The sequence below is a fragment of the Bicyclus anynana genome, chromosome 19 (assembly GCF_947172395.1).
Source record: "Bicyclus anynana chromosome 19, ilBicAnyn1.1, whole genome shotgun sequence".
NCBI classification, from domain to species: domain Eukaryota; kingdom Metazoa; phylum Arthropoda; class Insecta; order Lepidoptera; family Nymphalidae; genus Bicyclus; species Bicyclus anynana.
The window spans coordinates 5,394,114-5,419,257 of record NC_069101.1 but is presented as its reverse complement, the minus strand read 5'-3'; the positions used below and the strand labels follow the sequence as shown (position 1 = coordinate 5,419,257).

The 25,144-nt window shown below is 35.5% G+C and overlaps 1 protein-coding gene across 1 annotated transcript in view; it reads right to left on the bottom strand.

The window, feature by feature from the left end:
- LOC112045234 (mitogen-activated protein kinase kinase kinase 7) overlaps positions 1-25,144 on the bottom strand; it is a 50,910-nt gene that overhangs the window by 23,216 nt on the left and 2,550 nt on the right. Inside the window, exons 4-7 of the mRNA XM_024081339.2 lie at positions 24,350-24,485; positions 22,056-22,156; positions 20,418-21,209; positions 19,146-19,245 (exon numbers count right to left, since the gene is read on the bottom strand). Coding sequence (XP_023937107.2) covers positions 19,146-19,245; positions 20,418-21,209; positions 22,056-22,156; positions 24,350-24,485 — 1,129 coding nt within the window. The remainder of the gene's footprint in view (positions 1-19,145; positions 19,246-20,417; positions 21,210-22,055; positions 22,157-24,349; positions 24,486-25,144) is intronic.

The following is a 25,144-nucleotide window of genomic DNA, read 5'->3' as shown; positions in this document are numbered from 1 at the left end:
AAACAAATGTAGTCCAATTATATTACGTATCATCTAGTTGAAAATACATTCGATTGTATAAAAATATGTTGTTTTACAGTTTTATTCCGAGTGGACTGAGCCTGCGATACCGAGACATGCCTTTTATAAAAAAAAATAAAAAGAATTTTCGCGATATCTTTTTTTTAAATATGACCAATACTCCAATTCCCCTATAATTTATCAGAAAAGACCGTGTTATTATGGAAAATAAATCTGATTGATAAGTTTTAGGTATAGTTAATATATTTTGAGTAACATTTTATATAAAAAAAAAACAATACAATGACATGCGTTTTTTACCTTTATTTCTAACTTGTTTGTTGGTAAACAGTGCAAATCGAGTATAGCTTTAGTGTAGTCTAAAACTCATATTTATTATTTAATAAATGACTCTGATTTGAACATTATTACGGTCCATTCATCAAATCCAGCAATATATGAAAAAAGGTCGGATAAGGACTGGAGACATGGTTCTTCACGATATTCCGTAGACAATATAAAAATTTACATTTTACCGCTTGCTACAAAGGTTGCTTTTATTTGATTTTTGCTAGTGGGAGGCTTCGACCGTGGCTATTTAAAGACGCCGGCAAAGACGTACCGCTAATCGATTTAGCGTTCCAGTACGATGTCGAATGGGGTGTAGATTTTCATTCTCCTCCTAGCAATTAATCCTGCTTTCATCTTAGATTGCATCATCACTTACCATCAGGTGAGGTTGTAGTGAAGGGCCAACTTGTAAAGAATACAATAAAAAAGCATTTATTATTTAATTATCCACGTAAACCTATCACTCCTTTCCTAGATTCCTAGATTAAGTACCTATAATAATATCAGTTCTAAAGTTAACATTTACTCTGAATTATTATACAGTTTTCGGAAAAAAAACATCTCTACTTGGTACTCTTATGACTAAAATGTGCTCACCTTATTTCATATTCTTTTTTTCTCTAATTTTTTCTTCTTTTTCAGTTAATAATAATTAATACTAGTGTGTATGTTCTTTATTTGTGATATTTAAGTTATCTTTTATTTACTGTTCTTCTTTATTTCATGCATGGTAGTGATTAATAATTAAGTTACATTTTATTATTTTAGTTAGTGTAACTGATTGTAAATAAAAATAATAAATAAATAAATGTATATAAGGTGAACTTTCAGCCTATATAAAATGTGGCACGTCTAGCTACCACATGCTCTCTTTCTACAGTGAAAGATAGAATATAGATGTGTTGTTCCGAATAGAAATAAACTTGTCACATATTTTGATTGTATCTAGAGCGGGCACCGGTTAGTCACTTCTCTCCGCGATGCCAACGTCCCGGTTGCGTATCACCATCAGAAGCTATAAAGGCAATCGTATTCCAGACTGAATCACGCTAAGCGCCGTCTGCAAAATGTCTCACCGCTCCCCATTTATTCTCCGATACCTACGTACATTAATTGTTTTGATATTATTACGGGAAACATGTTCACATATGACCGAAGTACTAAGTATAGGTCGCGGCCTCTAAGTTGTAACTATACACAGTAACTTGTTTTTGAGTCTTGACGCGTAACCATAGCAACACGTTGACGCAATTACAATTTCCCTCCGGTGACACCGCTGAGGTCCCATTAAGGGTTACATTAAGAGTTGACATTTTATTTAATTTTAATTAAAAACTATTTATAAACGACCACAACCAACTTTAAAGAGAGCAACATGATTTGCTCTTTTTAAGTTTTTCATGTTTACAATTATTTTTGAAAATTGATATGTTTTAAATAAACATAGGAAGCTACAATATGTCTATCAACAGTTAACATACTCGTAACTGTAAAAGAAAGTAAACGCATTGAAGACCTGATTATTATTAGAGAAACTAAAGACCTAAAGACTACTTGGAGTCTTTAGGTGATATACATAAATACCAAACCCTTAACAACATATATAAGTAGGTAATAGGTACATATATTAACCTTTTGTTGTATTTAATTTTTAATACTATAATATAGTAAGCCACTATTAGGTATTTTAAAAATTTAAACTCAACAACCACGGAGCATGCGTTTCACACTTTTCTTTATAAATGAACATGCGCAGATGGCCGCCATTTTGGTTCAATTTATTTGCCGTGACCTATACCTACGAGTACGTACGAGAATCACCGTTACAAAGGAAACTGTAGTAGTAAATCTGACGAGAACAACAAACATGTTTTAAGTGCAAAAGGGTCTATCTGATAAACGGGACGTTATAAACAGTATTATTTCGGGAGCTTCAAAGGCCGGTGTTACGACGTTTGAGATCTTGTACAAGTACAACAATAGAGTAAACATTGCAACATCTATTTGTACGTGGAGAGGATGTCATAATGTCTGTGTATTGTTTAAATTGTATACGCATGATCAAGATATACTCTTTATAGGGATAATCTACACTGCAAGTGTCAAAAGCAAAAGCTTACAATGATAATTTGGATAGAAAAGTCTGAGATATGGTTCAATCTTATGTTTTAAAATAAAATATCAAAATAAATCTTCTGTAAAAGGGAAATCAAAATGTCGATGAACAGTTAATATAACCTAGTACCCAGTAATACAGGAATCTCTTGCAACTTGTATGTAATACTTTACTTAATGAATAAACGTTTTTTTTTTTTTTTAATTTTTACTACTTCGTTGTAATTAAAAGTAATTTTTAGTACTAAAATCTAGTAAAAAAAAAGCCCGATACAAATTACAAAATTGTAATCTATATTGTATACTAATATTATAAAGCTAAAGAGTTTGTTTGATTGAACGCGCTAATCTCAAGAACTATCGGTCCGATTTGAAAAATTCTTTCAGTGTTTATAGGTTATATATTATCCCCGTATTCCTACGGGAACGGAAACCACGCGGGAAAAACCGCGCGGCGTCAGCTAGTGAATAATAAAATTATAGTTCGCCACGTGTCCGTCAATTTGACGCATAATAATTCTAAACCTCACGAGCATGTAAATTCACAACCATAACCTTTAGGCCGAAATGCGATGATGTTTGGGCATAGGTAAAAATATTAAATTAAAAAACATCATGACAGATGGCAGGCTCCAATAAATTGCATCTTTCGCTTGAATTTCCACTTATCATCTGCTTCAGCAAGTATATACATAAAAATTAGTTCTCATTTCAATCAAATTCATGACGTTATTTGGAAAAGAGTAGAGAAAAGATACTAATATTATAAAGAGGTAAAGTTTGAGAGGTTGAGGTTTTAAGAGGCAATCTCCGGATTTAGTGAACCGATTTTGAAAATTCTTTTACCAATAGATAGCCACGTTATTTGAGTGTCGTAGACCATTTGAATTTCATTCCCGTATTTCCAGGGGAACGGGAACTAAGCGGTTGAAACCACGGGGCGTCTGCTAGTAACTAATGTTCCTTTCTCATGCTAGGAACAGGTACGTCAATAGAGGTAGAAACTTTTGAATTTCAGTCAACTTGATTGTAGGCTATCTACACCAATATACCTAATAAAGAAAAAAGATTTATCTGTCTGTTTGTTTATGCTAAATTGGTTCTGAAAATGCTGAACAGATAATAAAAATCTTTTCACCAATGGAAAGATACATAATCACCAAGCTACTTGTGAGCCGTGATAGCCCAGTGAATATGACCTCTGCCACCGATTCCGGAGGGTGTGGGTTCGAATCTGGTACGGGATATGCACCTCCAACTTTTCAGTTGTGTGCATTTTAAGAAATTAAATATAACGTGTCTCAAACGGTGAAGGAAAAACATCGTGAGGAAACCTACATACCAGACAATTTTCTTAATTCTCTGCAATTCATTCTGCCAAGCATTGAGCCAAACATGAGCCGTTCCCATGGGAATCATCATTATCACTACTACGCAGGTGAATCTACGGTTAACGAAGTCTATAGGTGAATCCCCTTAACTTTACTACCGTCAACTGTCTCCAATCGAATAAGTCGTCCAGCTAATTGTCCACTACAAAGTACTCAGCTACCACATCATAAAATAATTAGAAATGACTCACTAGACCGTCGAAAGCGTCACTCGACGCTAGATAGCGACTAGCCGAAAATTTGGCAATGCCTTTTGACAGCCTATTATTTCAGTGTCGCCTATCGTTTGTTGGGATTATAAATGTGCCGCGTGATTCTCGTTTGAGGATATTGCTTTTCTGTAATGTGTCTTAACGTAACTTAATATTGTTTACATGCAGTAAATCATTATGAATGATTTAGGTACAAGTATCTGCCTTATTTCATACAGTATTATATATTCAATAGTCGAAGTTTCCGGCAGTATCATATCAAAATAGATACAGAAAAAGATCTTACAAAAACACTTATGGTGAAACTAAAAACAGTATATTATAAATTTACCATTTTAGATCTAGAAGTTATTATACTCATGATGGTATAAGACTAATTAATAATTTTGGTTATGGGAAAAGTATATGTTTTTTTCAAGTAAGTATCTGCAAACTCTTAACTAAAGTCTATATTGGATAGCCTGATTTTTAATGAGACTAAACTTACTAAAGGCAAATTTTATCTATACCTACACCCGACAACCGATAAACGCACAAACGTATACTTTTACGTTTTAAAATTAAGCACTCCTATCTAACTACCTCGACACACATCTTTCTTACTTGCAGTTTCAATTATTAATTTTGAATGTTTACTATTTTTTTTTTGTGTGCAATAAATTATTTATTCTTCTTTTTCTTTTTTTACTTTAGACCTACACGACTTGGAAATAAGGTTATTCAAAGCAAAAGATCATGACGCCTTTAAAAATGGTTAAACACAAAATACGAGTACGCACAAAAGTCCAAAACTGGACAGCACAATTTTAATTTAATTAATTTCGAAAATATTATGAAGTAACATTTTTAGGGAATTGGGATTTAATGGTGATAATTGCACTTCAACTGCGGATGTACTCAACATAATTAAGAAACGTGGCTTAAAGGACGAATTTATTGACGAATAGAAGACCCGCGTAGTTCACGTTCCCGTGGGAATTCGGGGAAAAATATAACTATATACACTCATAAATAACGTATCTTTCAATTAGTAAAATAATTTTCAATTTTTTTCGGGTTAGTAGATCCAGAGATCATCCACCACAAACTTTACCTCTTTTTTTTCTTTATTTAAAGAGACTTTTCGCTGAGCGAGCTCTCTGTTTTATCTTATTATAATTTAAACTTAATTATAACTTTACCTCTTCATAACATTACTATACAATATAGATATACGCTAACTGACATGTAATTTGTACCATAAACCTCTGAAAAAAAAAAATAGCCAACACTCACTCATGAAAACGTCAACGAACACTTGTAACTTGTTGCGATTCGGTTGCACTGTTATTGAAACTTGAACAGAACAGTCCGACTGCGGCATCTCACTAAACTATAACATGGATCGTCCTTGATAGCGTACGCATCGGATAACGTGGATACGCCTAAACTTTGCACGCTTACGGTTACATACGCCTAAACTTTGCACGCTTACGGTTACGTACGCCTAAAATTTGCACGCTTACGGTTACATGCGCCTAAACTTTGCACGCTTACGACAGCGCATGCATCGGAGTGCAAGCGATGCGACGGGCGCGGCGGCGGCGCGAGACTGTGCGACGCGAGCCCGTCCCATTGCCTCCCCGATAACCTTAAATTAGATTAATTGTATCGAGCTGATTCACGCGTGCACGCACGATGCGTTTCTGTTGACATCGGACAAATGTGTCGGCTCGATTTAACAATACGGGATACGTCGTGACTAATCGTTTGGGACGTTTCGGCGCAAACAATCACACGTCTTCGACTGTTGCGTCTTACAACACGTAAATAGACGCAGAAATGAGTCATTTTAGCAAAAAAAAAAAATAAAAAGCATTAATTTCGTTTAAAACCCATAGATCGCACGATGATTAAATTGCAAACATTTTTGTGATTTTCGATATTAAATGTGTTGTAAATTTTTATAAACGTTAGCGGGAATCGATAAAGCCGGGGTGGAGCGGCTCTCAAAAGCGAGTTTTACTGTATAAAAATCAACACATCTGTTTATTTGAGCTGCGCATAACGGGCGAGATGCCCGCCGCGGCGGCACCATGAAAATATTACGACTTATTTACTTTACGGCGGTGCTGTTCTTACCGCATTGACGTACGCGCCTGACTCAGCAGGGCACGCGCCGGCATGCCTGACGCCGCGCACCGCTTGAGAGAGACGAATATCATAGCACTAGCTGACGCCGCACGATTTCCCCCGCGTGGTTCCCGTTCCCGTAGGACAGGTTCCTTCCTCGATAAATGGGCTATCTAACACTGAAAGAATTTTTCAAATCGGACCAGTAGTTCCAGAGATTAGCGCATTCAATCAAACAAACAAACAAACTCTTCAGCTGTATTATATTAGTATAGATTCCATGGATTCACCGTGCGGGTGTCGGGTCCATCGCGTGGTAGAGAGAAAAACTCCGTGCAGAGTCCTGAACTTGTGACTACAGGATGTAGGGTTAAGGAATTCCTTGACGATCGATCAACACTGCCCGTTCTCTGCTCGTGTTGTTCTCCCTGCCTAGCCAAATTTGATAAGATCCCATTAGAGCAGCTTTGGATACTCGTTCTAATATAGAACTAGCTGCACTTCTAGAGAGGCCAAGGTCTTTAAGCAAGTTATAGAGATTTTGCTGGTAATCCTCTCGCATCTACTTCTATTCTACCTATAAATATTAAAAAATCACCGTAAACTTCCTATCGAGAGAGTTATCAACACGTCAAATTGAAGCACACTTTAATTTCTTTAATTTAGTTGTTCAATTATTTTTATTGGTACATAGACTTGTGTGTGACCATTTCCTACATAAGTGATGTGGACGCACTTATGTAGGAAATGGTTATTCTTTCTTCGGTAAATTTAATTACTTACTATAAAATACCAAAAAGCCGCACAAAAGCTATTAAAAAAACACCAATAAAGAAGGAAAGAATTAATTATGTTGAAGTCTTTTACGTCTTATGATCACTTAAATATTATATTATGTACAGTGATTACACTATTACCTACCCGTGAAATTATTTTTCTATGTATCTACTATTTATGACCAGAATAAGCTAAAACCACGAAGCATCAGCGAACATTTTCTTTGAATCATACGAAAAAAATTTTAGGAAAAAAAGGCCTGCGTTCGCAGAAACGCACTAGATCTCGGAACGGCAAGTTTATGAGGAAGTTTAAAGTTTCCTGGAGGCGAACAGAAATGGCGTAGCGAGAATACAACAAGGAACTGCTACAAGGAACCTCGTTCGAGATCTAACAATACTTCAGTGTTGCGATCGGTCGTTGGTCCCATGGCACCCGGTTCCTAGAAGGTAAGCGGACACAGTCTAAAATAGTCGCGGCCTCTTCCGAGAACCGTGACTCATACGGGACCGTCCCGCAGCCGCATCTGGACAGAACACCGTTCTATATAAACGATGAAATTATAAATGCACCCAAAATGAAACGCCACGTTCGGTCTATTATGGTCATACTGCATGAATAGCCTAGCTAAGAATAGCTCTTCCATTCGGCCGAATCTTTGTGGGAATGAATTTTCGTTCATTCATTTTTTCTATACGAAAAATCGCGTGGGCAGATGAAATAGGTCGCGAGTAGTTTATGCGCACATATTATGAACTAGCCGACGCCCCGCGGTTTCATCCTCATTTGGTTCCCGTTTCTATGAGATTATGGGGATAAAATATAGCCTATGACACTCACAAATAACGTGGCTTTCAACATGGCTATTGGTAAAGGAGTTTTCATAAGCAGTTTAGAAGATCCAGCGATTTCCCCGTACAACACCACAGACTTTACTTTTTGGAGTTTACTCCTTAAGAATCGATTTTTTATATATAAGGCGCCCGGTATGAGAAAAATCCGAGGGGTAAAACCAACTGAACTAACGAAAAAGTGTCACGTTTTTGGTGCGCACCTTTAGTGCGCAACTTTCTAATTTAGCTGTGAGTGTATTGAGACGTACATAGGGTATGCTGTATAGGCGACTATACCTATATACTATATGTTATTGGGCTTGTTTGTTTAATGATTATATCATTGTAAGAGTAAAATATATAATGTGAAGTATATTATAAAGTCTATTAGTTATTTTACAATTCTATACATTTAGTCTTCTTTAACATAAGTATTACTAAAGCCCTACTCGATGTGCACTGTTTACCAACAAAAAAAAGTGTGTATGTTAAAAAAAAAACAAAAAGTTAGCTCGAAGCACGTCTCAATACTCGCGCCTTATAAGTGAAAGGTGCGCAACCGAGGTGCAGCAGGCCGCGGCGTGCGCACCCGCCTACAGCGTGCACATGGGTGCGATGTGCAAGTTGTTGGCGGCACAGCGCACGGTGAAAGGTGCGCAGAATAGGTTGCGCACAAAAAACGTAACGCATGTCATTTCATAACTTATTGGAGTTTACTCCTTAACAATCGATTTTTCATTTATACCCCTCGGTACGTTTTTTGTGCGCAACCTATTCTGCACACCTTTCACCGTACGTAGCCGCCATAGCGTGCACATGCCTAGCGCGTCCGCACGCACGTGCACGCTGTTGGTTCACTTTTCAGGCGTTGCTATTGAAAAGAGTAAACTCCATTCGTGCGTCGGAGCTGACACACTTTTTTTTATCATATTAGTATAGAATATAAATTAATAGCGCAAAAAAGACATATGTTTGGTATCTACCAACAAAAAGCTTTGAAATACAAATTCATCATTATTTAGAAAAGTTCAAATAATGCATCAATATCTATGTTTGCTTCCTCTTTTGCATTAAAACCCGGTTTTAAATTATATTTTCACGCACCCTTAACTACAGCAGTAATTATCCATTTCAATAATAGCTTACTTTTGTGTTAATGTGAATATTTTCTATAATTTTTTTTCTTATCCCTAATAAAGGTAAAATGAGGGTATATATTTCTTATGTTGATTTCTGTAACATATAACCTCGCTAAGTCTATGTCAAGAAACATGTTTAAAAATAAATCTACATGGTATACCATTATCTATATTATATATATCATTTTATCTCATGCCTAATAAATAACAGATGAGGGTATATATTTCCTATGCTGATTTCTGTAATATGTAATCTCGCTATGTCTATGTCAAGAAACTTGTTTAAAAACAAATCTATTATTACATGGAACAATTTTGAATTGAAACTCTATTTAAACTCGTAATAATTACGTGTTGATACGTATGAATGCACGTTACGTGCGCATATTTGCTAATTTTACGTACGCAAGGTCTAAACAATAATATACCAAGGTGATAAATGGAAGAGCTGAAATTGAAAGTGACGGGCAAATGCCGTGAAAAAAATTAAACAGTTCCTTCGCCCACCAATAATAATCAAATAAACGGGATTGGAAAACTTTACACGATTGCAAAACGCTTTTTGTGTCATAAATAAATGATTTTGATTTTAAAAAGCTAACAATCTGAATATTTGTGGACTTGAGACGAACGAAAAGAAATATTACAATAATGATAATGTTCAGAAAATATAACGAACGTGCTATTAGTTTGTATAGTTTTACATATTTAACTGATTCATGTTATAAGGAATTCCTTAACCCTACATCCAGCACACAAGTCCTGGTCTTTGCTCGGAGTTTTACTCTCTACCACGCGATGGACCCGGCACCCGCACTGTGAATTGCTAAGATATTCGTCTCTCTATTTTGTATAATATTCATAGTGTTCATAATTCTATAATAACTATGTAAATTATGCATTCAGCAATCTTAGTTTATCTTTTTATACATAAACTCCTCTCGAAATGGAGAAATTACAACATAATTTACAGAGTTTTTGAAAAAGACAGAGTTTGTTTTAATAAAACTATAATTTAGGGATTAATTTATATGACTATGCTACTTAATATTATAAATGCGAAAGTTTGTATGGATGTTTGTTACTCTTTAACGCCGCAACTACTGAACCGATTTGGCTGAAATTTGAAATGGAAATAGATTTAACTCTGGATTAACAAACACATAAGCTACTTTTCATCCCGGAAAAGTTCTCGAGGGATTTGTGAAAAACTAAATTTCACGCGAACGAAGCCGCGGGCGTCCGCTAGTAATTTATAAAACATCTAATATTAATCATAAAATGCTATGATTATTATTAGATGTTCATAATGATGTAAGCATTTTTCTAACGGCGAACCACAGCTAGTTTCCAAATAATAAAGGCCATCAGCAGAATTTTGTTATTAAATATTGTATTATGTAATAAAAACCAGTGCACAGTAAAACCAACTGTGGTTTGTGTTGCACTATGGTTAGGCTTAATTGAAATGTGTTTTTTCTATAATAATAAATAAATAAAGTATTAACAGAATCTCTACTAACATTAATTTAGAGGGAACTAAATGCCAAATAGATTTTGAAATGTACATCCCGTTCCCTTGTGATGAACAAATTAAATTGAGCATTTTGGCACAGATTGATCAAGGAAGCAGCAGAGTATCAAGTTAAATAGGACAAAACACGGATGACTAACGTTTGATATTTTGCACTGTTATTCGTTATCAAATTGCAGGCAATCACTCCTGAAGTGCTTCTGGGAACTACCGTTTTATACCCTACTAATATTATAAACGCGAAAGTTTGTATGGATGTTTGGATGTTTGTTACTCTTTAACGCCGCTACTACTGAAGCGATTTGGCTAAAATTTGGAATGGAAATGGATTTTACTCTGAATTATTACTTTTTATCCCGAAAAAATCCATGATTTCCCGAGATTTGCGAAAACTGATGATTTTAATTATATGAATGTTTGTTACTCTTTCACGCCTCGACTACTTTAACCGATTTGTGAAAAACTAAATTCCACGCTGACGAAGTTGCGGGCGTCCGCTAGTATCTTAATAATGCATGGAATAAAACGAAGCATTAAGTTTAATGGACATCATTAAACTGGCATTGACATAACCTAATTGTACAGGTATTAAATGAGTAAATTAGGTAGGTACTACATAAAGTAGAGGGATGTTTTTTGAAGGGTCTAGTTTTGTGCGGAGAATAAAAATTTAAATAGAAATTAGATTTATTGTTAAAATAAGTCATTTTTAGATTTGTGCTCAATTTTAAAAGAATTGCACCTTCTTTTAGATCCACCTAAACTTTTAACAATTGCATATAAATAAATAACTAGCTAGACTAAACTAGACTAAACTAGAGACTAATACAATTTAGTGGAAATTCTCTAACAGTAATAGATAACAATTTCAATAAACTTGTTATTTGTTATCTAATCCCTATTCGTTTTGTATTTATAGGTTTAAAAAATATATATCAAAATTCATAAAATTTCGTAAATACTACATAGATCTACATAGCATACAGAATCGTTATGTAAATAAGCACCTGGCCAAACAAAAGGAAATGCAATGCAACATGCAATGATGAACGCGCGTAATGCCAAAGCTGTTCAAATTATGTCACATACTAATTCGTGCCAAAAGTGGAGATACTATCTAATTAGTAAATCTTATTTTAATGCACGCTTTTCTATATTTGAATGGTCGCTATGTTTTACATCGCTTAAAATATAATCAAAATTATGGACTTTTCAACTAGTTTTTGTTGGATTAGCGGAAATTAATGGAATCTTTAAGCATATTGTTCAACCAATTTAAAACAATTGAATAATTAAAAGCTTTGGATATAGAACGAGAAGCTATGATCATAATATCAACCCATACTATCCTCTTTCTGTAAAAGCTTGGGGTGGTTTTGGGAGGTAACATGTTCCAAGGGTAGACGCTCAACCAGCGAATTTTTAATTTTTTGGCACAATTTTAAATCTTTTACCAGTTACTTAACTTTGTGACAACCCTTCTAAAAACACTATTAAAGATCAAAGTTTAATGGTCTCGCCTTGTAAGCGGTGCGTTGCCATGAAGCTAATAATGTTGCATAATGAAGCAAAAAGTTTAAAAGGCGTTAAGTTACCACCCTACCAACCGATTTAGCGTTTCGGTACGATGTCGTGTAAAAAACGAAAGTTTCTAGCCCGTTCCTATCTTAGATTGCATCATCAATTACCTTACCATCAGGTGAGATTGTAGTCAAGGGCTAACTTGTAAAGAATAAATAAATAAAAAATGTCTGGTGACTGGCGATATACTTTGTGCCTTGGGACCACCATAGATTCAAACCAGATAGTAGTCAAGTACCTTTTGTTTTTATTAATTAACTAGCTGACGCCACGCGGTTTCACCCGCGTGGTTCCCGTTCCCAGGAATACGGGGATAATATATAGCCTATAGCCTTCCTCGATAAATTGTCTATCTAACACTGAAAAAAATTTTCAAATCGGACCAGTAGTTCCTGAGATTAGCGCGTTCAATCAAACAAACAAACAAACAAACTCTTCAGCTTTATTATATTAGTATAGATAATTAATACAGAAAAAACTTGAAACCACGTCATTTGTGATTGTCACAGGCTATATTTTGTTCCCGTAATGCCAAGGAAACAGAAACTACACGGATGTAATTGTAGGGTGTTGCTCGTATATTATAAGACATACAAAATCGCCTACATTATATAGTGCTAGCGGACCCAGTCAAGCTTCGCATTGACCTAAGTGCACTTCTTCCCTTTCCCTACCCTATCCCTCCCTACCCGTACCCTAAAATAGTCACAAATAGTCTGCATACCAATTTTTAGCTTAATTCATTTGAAAATTGCGGAATGCTCCATACAAACTTCCACACCCCATTTTACGGAAGTGGGAGATTAGAAAGAGACAACAAAAAGTAGCCTACGTCACTCTCCATCCTTTCAACTATCTCCACTTCAAAAAATCACGTCAATTCGTCGCTTCGTTTTGCCTGCCATTTATATTAGTATGGATATATGTCAATAAAGCAACACAAAATACGATGTAAACAAATTCACTAGCGTATATCATACCGTTACAAAGACGCGGTCTAAAGTTAAACCGATGCATCATACGCGTGAGCAACGACATCGCAACGTAGTCCTGTGCCAGGACACGCGCGTGACTCACGCGCAACTATTTATACTAATTGTGTTTTTATTTGTTATGCAGTTGGAGCGTTTTGATTGCCAAGCGCTTGTCACTTTGTTGTCCAATACTTAGCTCAGTGGTGTTAACATGCAACCAACGATTATTATCTCGTGAAGAGAAATAGACAAAGGAGAAAACCAATCTCCATATCAACTCAGGTTTAAATTATATTAAATAATACAGAGCTGTAAATTGGCCATAATCTTGGACAACTCGTGAGGTCTAGGTGTCAAAGTCTCGTCGTCGTTATCGTCATCAACCCATATTCGGCTCACTATTGAGCTCGAGTCTCCCCTCAGAATGAGAGGGGTAAGGCCAATAGTCCACCACGCTGGCCCAATGCGGATTGGCAGACTTCACACACGCAGAGAATTAAGATAATTCTCTGGTATGCAGGTTTCCTCACGATGTTTTCCTTCACCGATTGAGACACGTGATATTTAATTTCTTAAAATGCACACAACTGAAAAGTGCATGCCCCGGACCGGATTCGAATTAACACCCTCCGGAATCGGAGGCAGAGGTCATATCCACTGGGCTATCACGGCTTCAAAGTCTATATTTGCCTAATCAGTTAAATTACTTGTTACTTCTTACAGGTGGACAATAATTAAAAAAAATAATATCCGTTTGACACACAATTCATTGCATTATCTGAGACGGGTGACAGTTTTAATATGGATTTGACACTAACTTGACACATCTAATCAAATTATGATACTAATATTAACTATATTTGACAATGACATATCATTCATTGATTGACTTTGATATTGACAGCCCGCGTTTGCAAAGACAATATTTATCTCTTTTATTGCGTTGATACAAGAGATTTGAATGGGACAATTATGACGTCATTGGGCGAGAGTTCGTTTATTTCTTTTCACTTGGTCGCATGTTAGGCTTATCATGCGTCAAAGACATACTCGTATATCGAGATGAGAGAGACATATTGTAGCGGTCAGATACCAAAAATCTCTTCCGTTGCGATGGGCATGGGGCGAAAAGAGAGCATCGATGACGTATGCAAGGCTAGCTTTCCACTGCATATTTTCTGCTAAAAACCGAGCATAAATGAAAAAAAATCCCTTACTACGAAACCCGAGCATTCAGGAATTCTTGACGCTACAATGTTAAATTGTAAAGTTACATTGAAACATTATAATATTGAAATAATCACTAGGTATAAATGGTCTTAATACTGACAAAAATATTATTTGTTATCACATGCCTCTGACTTATTTAGTACCTATCTATATATTTAAGATTTTAGAGGTTTTGTTTTTGTATTACTTTTATTGTGTATTTATGTTGGATAAGTTAAAACAAGCATTATTATTCATTTAACTAAATAGGTATTTAGCTAAGCAGCATACAATATGCAATTCAATGTAAGATTACTTGAACAATGATTAAAGATACAAAAAAAAAAAAAAAACGGTACTGTTTATCCTATCATAAAAATATATATATATATATATATTTTTTTTTATTTTTTATTTTAATCTTAAATAGACAACTCCCATACTTGTATACTAGAGGTAGACTGTCAGTTAACGGATGGCACGTTGAAAATATGTGCGGTTTATAATTATATTATACCACATCTAACTGTAAATATAAATACTTACTCGTATTTTATCCTACACGCCTTACCTGGTTACAACAGGTTTTATTGTTTATGTTTTTCATCAAATTGTTTTTATTGTTATTTTTCTTCATGAATTGTAGAACGACTAGTATCCTTGTTTACACTTAAGATAAAACATTAAGATTTTTTTACAAAATTACTCTGTTTTTGTAAACTTCTTAAACTTTATTGTATTTAATTATAAGACTATTATAATTAACACACATACCTCATGTACACATCAACTCACACCACTAATTGTTACTCATTCATATCCTACATATCTACTCTCATTTACATATACACCTTTAAGGGTCCTAATCTTTCTACACCATAATATTATAACAAAAAAAATCCGGATACAGAATACCTTGCCTCACGGTACAATACACATTATAATTTTGAAAATCTATATATTTTATTGCCTTGACTCCATTTTGCCAACCATGACAATTTCATGCTTCCAAAGCTGTCCAACCAAAAGACTCCAATATTATTTCATTAACTCTGACGATGGATAGTTGGCTTAAGATTAACAATGATCTCCAATTATTAGGCAATACAAATTCCTATCAGTGCGAAACCGAAAAAAGTCAGGATCTCATTTTTAAACGCAAAAATAATATTAATATGCTTCATATGAATATTCGCAGTATTAATTGCAATTTTGACGGATTTATGGTTTTGTTAAAGCGCCTTAATATCGACTTAGATATTATAGCACTAACGGAGTGTTGGCTCCAATATATTGATCAAATCCCTATAATATCTGGCTACATATCTTACTGCTCTAAAAACATCATAAATCGAAATGACGGTGTAATATTATACATTAAAAAAGAGTTGCAGCACACCATTCTATATCCTGATCTTCTCGACGCTAGCTCCATTATTTGTTCTTTGGAAAATAATAAACTGTGCTTAATAGCAATATATCGGTCTCCGTCTTTTAAACAAATTGATAGATTCTGTGACAGCCTAGACACCATTTTAAACTCGCTGAATCAATATAAATCCACTGTAATACTGGGCGATATCAATTTAAATATTTCGCCAGAAAATTTAGACAGTCGCTCACAAGACTATCTAAATTTCTTATATTCACATGGTCTTTTATCTACTCATTTCTTTCCTACACATGATAAAAACTGCATTGACCATGTATTTGTAAAAAGTGTGCACAAATCTGTAACATTGGTTTTAAATCCATCGGTTACTGATCACTCTCCTGTAATATTTTCAACCGATATGACTACTCAAAAACAATCTCTATTAAACTTTAGCACTAACACAGACTACGCAGCCGTTGATAAAGACATAGCAGCGACTGATTTTTCTGAGGTCCTTGCTGCTACGAATGCAAATACTGCTACACTACTACTAGTGAATTCTTTGATCACAATCATTAAGGCTAATACAAAGTCAATTAAAGTTTCACGTAAAAGAATAATACTAAAACCCTGGATCACCCCGGGACTTTTACGATGCATTAGAAATCGTGACCGCCTACATAAAAAACTCAAATCTGCACCACATAATGCAATACTTAAAATAACATATAATCGATATAGGAATTTTTGCAATAATATATTAAAAAAAGTAAAGATTAACTATGAAAAAATGGAATTTGATAAAGCGAAGAATAACATGAAAGCTACTTGGGAAGTCATAAAAAAGGTCGCCAACATCAGTTTGAAAACTCCTACTGCAACGGAACTACTTACTTTGGATCAAGACCCCAATAAATCACTAAACCTTGTTAACGAGCATTTTGCAGGAGTTGGTAGCCACCTTGCCTCATATATTTACCAAAAAACAAATTATACTAAATATCACCGGCCTTCACAAGCTGGACCTTTAAATTCCTTTGGACTAATTCCTGTTGATGAAAAGGAAATAGAAAATATTATAAACAGTCTTAAGAATAATGTTTCGGTTGGTTGGGATGGTATGCCTGTTAGAGTAATCAAAGCAAATGTATCAATAATAGCTCCTCTAATGACTCATATTTGCTTTACTTTCTCCTCTGGTACCTTCCCTAAGGTTTTCAAAAAAGCTTTAATAATTCCGATCCACAAGGGCGGAGATAGAGACTGTGTCAATAATTATAGACCTATATCAATACTACCAGCAAACAGAAGAATTACTCCAAATTCTAAGATAATCTGAATCGCTTTATCAAACCGTCTACATAATATATAGGACTATAGATATAGCTTTATCTAAAATTATGGAAAGTGCTCTAAATAGAAGATTAGTAATGTATTTGGAATCCAAAAACCTCTTGGCTCCCAATCAATTTGGCTTCAGGAAAGGAACGTCTACAGAAGACGCCGTCCTTCAACTAACTGAAACTATCACAAAAGCTATAGATAACAAACTAAAATGCATAGGGGTATTTTTAGACTTATCCAAAGCATTTGACACGGTCTCGATCCCTATTCTTGTGGATAAATTGGACTCTCTCGGTATCAGGGGCATTGCATTACAAATTTTTACCGATTACTTGACTAACCGCACTCAACAAGTTAAGATAAGTAACCACCTCAGTGATGAAATTAACCTGACCTTTGGTGTACCACAGGGCAGCATCCTAGGCCCTACCCTGTTTCTTATCTACATGAACAATCTATGTCTTTTACCCATTTCGAAAGGTAAAATTGTGTCATATGCTGACGACACAGTCCTATTGTTAACGGGTGATACCTGGGAGGATGCCTTGACGAACACAGAAAAGACCCTACGACAGGTGTCTAATTGGCTGTCGACAAATGTCTTAAGTTTAAATACTGGGAAAACTAAATTTCTAGCGTTCCATACTTCTTCTCGTACACTACCTCAATCTCAAAATTTAAATATCAAAATTCATAGCTGTAAGAATCCAATTGAAAATCCCAGTTCTTGTTCCTGCCCAGCTGTCGAATATGTTCATGACATAAAATACCTAGGTGTACAGATTGATAGTACTTTATCTTGGAACTTACACATTTGTAACATTACTGCAAAAGCTAGAAAACTGATCCATATTTTCCGTAAGCTGAGAACATCTGCTGACAAATCTACACTTTTAACCGTTTACTATGCTCTTGCGCAATCCATACTTGGTTACTGTATCACTGTTTGGGGGGGTAGCTCTAAGACATCTATGTTGCGTATCGAGAGATCCCAAAGGGCCATCTTAAAAGTCATGACTCACAAGCCCTACAGATATTCTACTCAAGAGTTATACAAGGATTGTAATGTGCTTACAGTTCGTCAACTTTATATTCTTCAGACTGTTTTACGAAAACACTCAACACTAGCTTTTCATAATAATCTAAACAAAAGAAGATCTGACATAGTATGTCACGCTACCAAACACAGAACACAAGTTGCTCGGAGGCATTTCTATATTTCTAGTTCCAGAATTTATAACAAGTTAAACAGAATCATTAACATCTATCCTCTTACCATCAAACAGTGTAAAATTTGTTTAACAAAATGGTTGCAGACCCGCTCTTATGAGCAAACAGAAGAATTACTCCAAATTCTAAGATAATCTGAATCGCTTTATCAAACCGTCTACATAATATATAGGACTATAGATATATCAAGAGGCTGACTGCTAGCATCATCATTGTAGTGTATAGTTATGTAAATGTAAAATCATAAATCACATACACACACCCGCAAACACACATACACACACACACACAAACACACACACATAATTACACACACACACACAAATACTAACGTACAAGGGCATAATTTTATGATAATATTTATAGGATTGGATTGTATATATAGTAGGGAAGTTCCAGCTTTCTGAGATACAGTTTCTAACTAGTTCAGATAGCTGGGGCACTCACAAAAATTTGGTAGTAATATTTAATATTTTTCTATTTGTATTTATGTGTCATGATTTCCTTTTTTGTGTTTTGCCAAAATAAATCTTTCATTCTTTCATTCTTTCATTCTTTCTTTCTTTCATTTGCTTAAGATATTTTTGCAGGACCTATGCAACTTTATACCTTTCATTATGAAATGGTTAAAAATAATAATTTGTTTTACAATAATAAGTACTTGGATTTGGAGATTAAAGTGAAAATTATGTTAGATGGTCGTAAAATGAAAATACGATAACAGATCATAGATGGCATATAATATTATATTTATGCGTTTCAGTATAGTGAGACAATATTTATTTACTTTACTTGGCTGTAATCATGCTTTATAATATGTGTGACTTTATTAATGACTGGCAGTTTTTTTTTAATACAACTAAAGCTCTGAAAAAACAATATGTCATATGGTTATACATTTTACTTATTTAACTGCAACAAAAATATTAAAAAACAAATTTTCACAATAAAAAACAGAATATACTCACCCACTGGTATGAACTTATCGAAGCCGCCGTGGTTTTTGAGTTCTATATATCCGTCATAGTTATTGAGCGAGTCGCGGAAGTCCTTCAGCTCCCACGTGTTCTGAAAATTACGTATTCTCATAAATCATTGCTACTAGCGGACGCCCGCGACTTCGTCCGCGTGGAATTTAGTTTTTCACAAATCCCTCGGCAACCATGGATTTTTCCGGGATAAAAAGTAGCCTATGTGTTAATCCATGCTATAATATATCTCAATACCAAATTTCAGCTAATTCGGTTTAGTAGCCGGAGTAGAGAGAAAGAGTAACAAACATTCATATCATTAAAATCATCAGTTTTCGCAAATCTCGGGAAACCATGGATTTTTTCGGGATGTGTTAATCCAGAGTAAAATCCATTTCCATTCCAAATTTTAGCCAAATCGCTTCAGTAGTAGCGGCGTTAAAGAGTAACAAACATCCAAAGATCCATACATACTTTCGCGTTTATAATATTAGTAGGATAGGATTATCATTATAAGCCAATGGACGTTACTGTTGGACATAGATCTCTTTCATCGAGTTCTAACAATCTTGAGTCACCAACGACTAGCGGCTCCCTGCAACCCGCTTGACGTCTTCGGTCCATCAAGTAGGGAATCTACCAACACTGCACTTTCCAGTGGTGACGCCACCCCGCGTGAACGACGCCACCCCGCGTGAACAAGGCCACCCCGCATGTACGACGCCACCCCGCGTGAACGACGCCACCCCGCGTGAACGACGCCGCTACGCGTGATCGACGCCACCCCACATGGAAATTGCAGAATCGCCATTGCCGTATGCATTGCTTTTTGCTACTTATGCGATGTACTACTACACTATATCAAAATAATAGTAAAGGAGTGTTTGTTAACACTAATTTTCCACTTTTTATGCGAATTTCAGTAGTAAATATAGGTGGGACTGCAGAAAATACACTTGTATTGTTGAAATCAGACAGGAGAAATTTATCTATTTAACAAAGTAGGCAAGATTGTTAGTGAAGAATTAAAAGGAATGAAAATACATAACCAATGAAGTCGCAATTTGAATTTAAATTGACCTAGACCCTCAAATGGTGTTGGTTAATACCATATTTGCTACTAAATTATTCTAAAACATTCTCACCACGGGGTTTAAGCAAACACAGAATATCAGCCCGAAATGTAGTACATCTTTTTGGTAGGAAAAATATAATTACATCCTTATGGTAGGAAAAATAAATTTGTATGCTCTTAAAAGATATACTTACAGGATCAACTTCAATTTGTAAAGGAGTTTGATATCTAGGATCCACTGGCAGCCTTTGAGATGTATTCCCATTGTACTGCAACGTCATAGGACTGTTGACCGCGCTGACTCTATCACAGTAGTTCTGATTGTAGTCCTCTTTCCTCGTCGAATTGGTACTCAATGCTGACGGCGTCCTACTAGCTGGTGACTTGTCTTCTCTATTCCAATACTGATCAATGTCTATATGCCGGGGATTCATATTGCCGATGTTGTAATTCACTATTGGCGATATCCCTCTGGGGGACGAACTCTCACTGAACACTACAGGACTCCTAAAAACTCTCAAAGATTCTAGGGGCGTGCTCCCTTCGCTAGCTCCATGTACCCTATCCGAAGGGACAGGAGGTCCTGAACTGCCGGGTTCTAAATGCGTATTCCTGAACTGTTGGGGTATTTTCACTGATGGCCTTTGAAGGTCCTGAGCGTCATTTCTCGGTTGGTTTTCATTGGCTATCAAGTTCTGGAGACGGCTGACTTGGGACTCGACGAAGCTTCGCGGCCTTGGGGAGATGTTTGGTGAATGCGGTTTCCCCGTGTGTCGGTAGTGTACGGGGTTGGTTGTGTCTGTGTCTGTGAAGTGTATGGGGTTGTGTGTCTGCGAGATGTTCTCTGTGTCGAAGCTGTCGCGAGTGCTGTAGAGCAGGTAGTCGTCGTCCACGCTCTCCTCGTCCTCGTCCTCGAGGTCGTCGTAGTTTATGGGGGTGTCAGCGCCGGGGAAGTACTCGCAGAGCGCCCTCATTATATCCACTACCTGAACAAAGGTGTTTTATTTGTTTCGTGTATAAACATTTATACAGGGTTACTGGAAATTTATTGGGATACTTCTAAGGGATGTTTAGTGGGGATCAGCTATCAAATTGTCGTATATAACGAAATTTACGTTCATTTTTTATTATTATTTTTATTACGTAACAGGTTAATATAAACAAAAAAAGAAACACAAAAAACAATCATTATATACGCAAGTTTTTTTTTAAATGTAAAATTTTCATTTATTTACTTACTTAAATAACTTTATTGCAACAAACATCTATAAACATACAAAATCTTAGAACTAAGGATAAAATACAATGCAAGAGGCGACCTTATCACTTATAGTGATCTCTCCCAGGTTACCTAACTTTTTTTAAGAATGAAAATTATTTTTTATCGATATCTGAACATTTTTGTCCCATATACCTGAGGGCAATTTGATAAATGATTCCTACTATTGCCGCATGAAGGAATTATTTTTACAAAATTTACTAATAATATTTTGCTATGCTTTAAGTATGCACTCAACAAATCGTCATTAATTGGTGCATTTTTTTTGGTTTTTTTTATTCTTAACAAGTTAGCCCTTGACTACAGTCTCATCTGATGGTAAGTGATGATGCAATCTAAGATAGAAGCGGGCTAACTTGTTAGGAGGAAAATGATAATCCACACCCCTTTCGATATCTACACCACATCGTACCGGAATGCTAAATGGCTTGGCGGTAGCCTATTCAGAAAAATATTGCACCCAAGGACATACCTTTCCATCCTAAGTAACACTTTTACACATGGGCAAAAGTCAATATTTGAATAAAATAAGTTTAATTAATTTGACACTCACCTCAGCCATACTAGGTCTCTCCGCCGGTACCTTGTGCCAACACTGAGTCATCAACTGCTCTATCGGTTCTGGGCAGCCTTCTATTAAGTTTGGCCGCTGACCTGAAAATATAACAAAATATATCAAACTCTAACAATGTAATAACAGTAACACAATCAGATATCTGTACTAATAATTATATTTTTTTTTCTTATGTAAACTGATTTAATGTAATCGTCAATTTATTTTAATATTACGGAAATGTGCATGCCGTGTCTACCTTCATTTGATTGTGCAGAGCCTTGTGTTTGTGGTGGACCAAATAAATAAATAAATAAATATTATAAAGCTGAAGAGTTTGGTTTGTTTTTTGCTTGAACGCACTAATCTCAGGAACTACTGGTCCAATTTGAATAATTCTTTCAGTGTTAGATAGCCCATTTATCGAGGAAGGCTATAGGCTATATATTATCCCCATATTCCTTCGGGGACGGGGACTACCACGCGGGTGAAATCGCGCGGTGTCAGCTAATAAGAGGCGCGTCTAAGTTTTAAGGCTCCCTCTCCTATACATGAAAGGTGGATATTATCTAACATAAAAAAAAAAAATTCTTATTTCTAATATAAACTAGAAAATTATTCAGAAAATGATCTGTAAGTCTCATAAATAAAATATCAAATAAATTACATAAAAAAAGATCCAAACGTCAGAGTTTTAGGAACAAGCAATTTTCCTACAAACTAGACAACTAGCGATACCATATCCAAAAGAAAACTTCACTTTTTTACTACAAAATACCTCACACACACACTAATTTCATACAAAAAAATCATACACAAATAACCTTGCCACACGACTATTCACAGCAAAATCTACACTATCAATGATATAATTGAGGATCTTTGCATTTAATTATACAAAAAGTTGACTTGACTCATAGCAATGACTCATAATTAATTTGCAGAAAAACTGATTCCCACAAAACTTAACGCGTAACGGTTGCACATAGGTTTAGCCATCTAAGGCGCATCACACACAACTCTGCCTGGCGTCAGTTATTTTTTGACCGACTTCGCGACGCAAAGGAGGGTTAAGTGTTTATTAGTCTATGTATCTTTGTACATTTTTGACGGTCTAGACACCAAACGCGTGGGCAGATTTTGTTGATTCTTACGTTAATCGATCGATATTACAAATATTCATATTAGAGAGTGTCACTAGACTCAAGTCTCTACTTACACCAGTAATCACAATTAAATAAAGCGGCAACCAGACTACAATTTGTAAAAAAAAAAACAAAGTCGACGAACCATGTCAAGTGGAGTATCGTTGAATAGTTATTTGAAAATCACTATTAGGTTTCTTCGACCATTTTTCATTTGAAATGACTATTTAGTATCTATATCGATTTAAAGTTATCCTACATTTTTTAAGATATCTATCGATATGAAAACGCGTACAAAGTAGGCAAGATTGTTAGTGAAGAACTAAAATGAATGATACAAAATCAATGAAGTCGTAATTTGAGTTAAAAGTAACTAGTCCTTCGAATATAAGATACTATACCTTCTATTATAACCTCTATACTTTCAGTTCCTTTTTTACTTTGAAATTTCAGGGTACCTAACAATTCACGCAATCGGGGGTTTTTTTTATTTTTATTCTTTACAAGTTAGCCCTTGACTACAATCTCACGTGGTAGTAAGTGATGATGCAGTCTAAGATGGAAGCAACCTAACATGCTAGGAGGAGGATGAAAATCAACCGGATATCGGACGTTATTTGCTGAAGACTGATAAGATATGGGACTGCAAAAACATCACCGAGGGATTTTGGAGAGCGCAGTTCTACCACAGTTGAGACTGAAGGCAAGAAGGAAAGACGGGAACTCCTTGTAAGGGCGTCGCCGCTGAGCAGGACATCGGGTTAGAAGAACTTAAGATGCAATACTGTTTGTAGGCTGAGTAATCAGTCCTTACATACACATGTCCGTGGTTACAATACAAGAGTTGGTATCATATGACATTGAGCACCTTGCTGACGAAAACGAGATATAAATACAGCATAAATATAATATAAATACAATGAATTCCAAAGCCTACATCCAGATCACAAATTCTGGACTTTGCTTGGAGTTTTTCTCTCTACCAAGCGATGGACCTGGCATCTACACAGTGAATCTATCCATTTGCTAAGATATTTATCTCTTAGTTCTTTCATTCACCACATTTAAATAAAAGTGGAGACTAATGTTTGTTTTTAGTCATAGAGAAGAATTTTATTATTTAATAGAGAAATGGAGTACTAACGTTACCTGTATGCACTGCCCACATTATCCTAAATGCTGAGCCCCCTTCTTCAAAAGGTTTTCTTCTCGAAAGGACCTCCCATAGAATTATCCCCCATGAGAACACATCACACTTTTCAGTGTATGATGAACCTTCAAAAACCTGTAAAGAGAAATTTATATATAAAAAAAATGTTCTGTAGAGGTTAAAATAAATAATGTTCTACATATTAGCAAAGCTGTAGGCTATAGCTAGAAGTTGCACATATGAAATGCAATGTAACGAAATCTAAATAATCTCCTAGGTACCACTAAGTTTTTAACAGACTTCCAAAAAGGAGGTTCTATGTTCGGCTGTATGTATGTTTTTTTTTAAATATAAACGAAAAAGCCTTTATTCAGAGTTGTCCCCTAGGACAAAGGCCTCCTCCAAGCATTTCCACAATTCTCGATCCCTTGCAGATTTTGCCCAGTTGCCCCCTGTTTTCAATGGTAATTATATACCTACTGTTGACACTATGACATTACTTGCTAATATAAATTACATTACTGAACCGTTTTGGTTAAAATTTGGCATTCTGATAGATAGATTATATTTTGGATAGATAATAAGTCAATCAATCTCAGACTACTTTTGTAAGTTTTTGTAAAATATATGGTTCCTGGAGGAATTTTTATTACTATATTTGACAATTAAAAATACATGCAATACATGCAGATTGATAGCCTGGAATGGCACTAAGACTTTATTTTATCCTGATTCTCTTTACAGAAGCAGTATCTACAAAGTGAACCTTGGAAAACAGAAAGATTAATATCTTA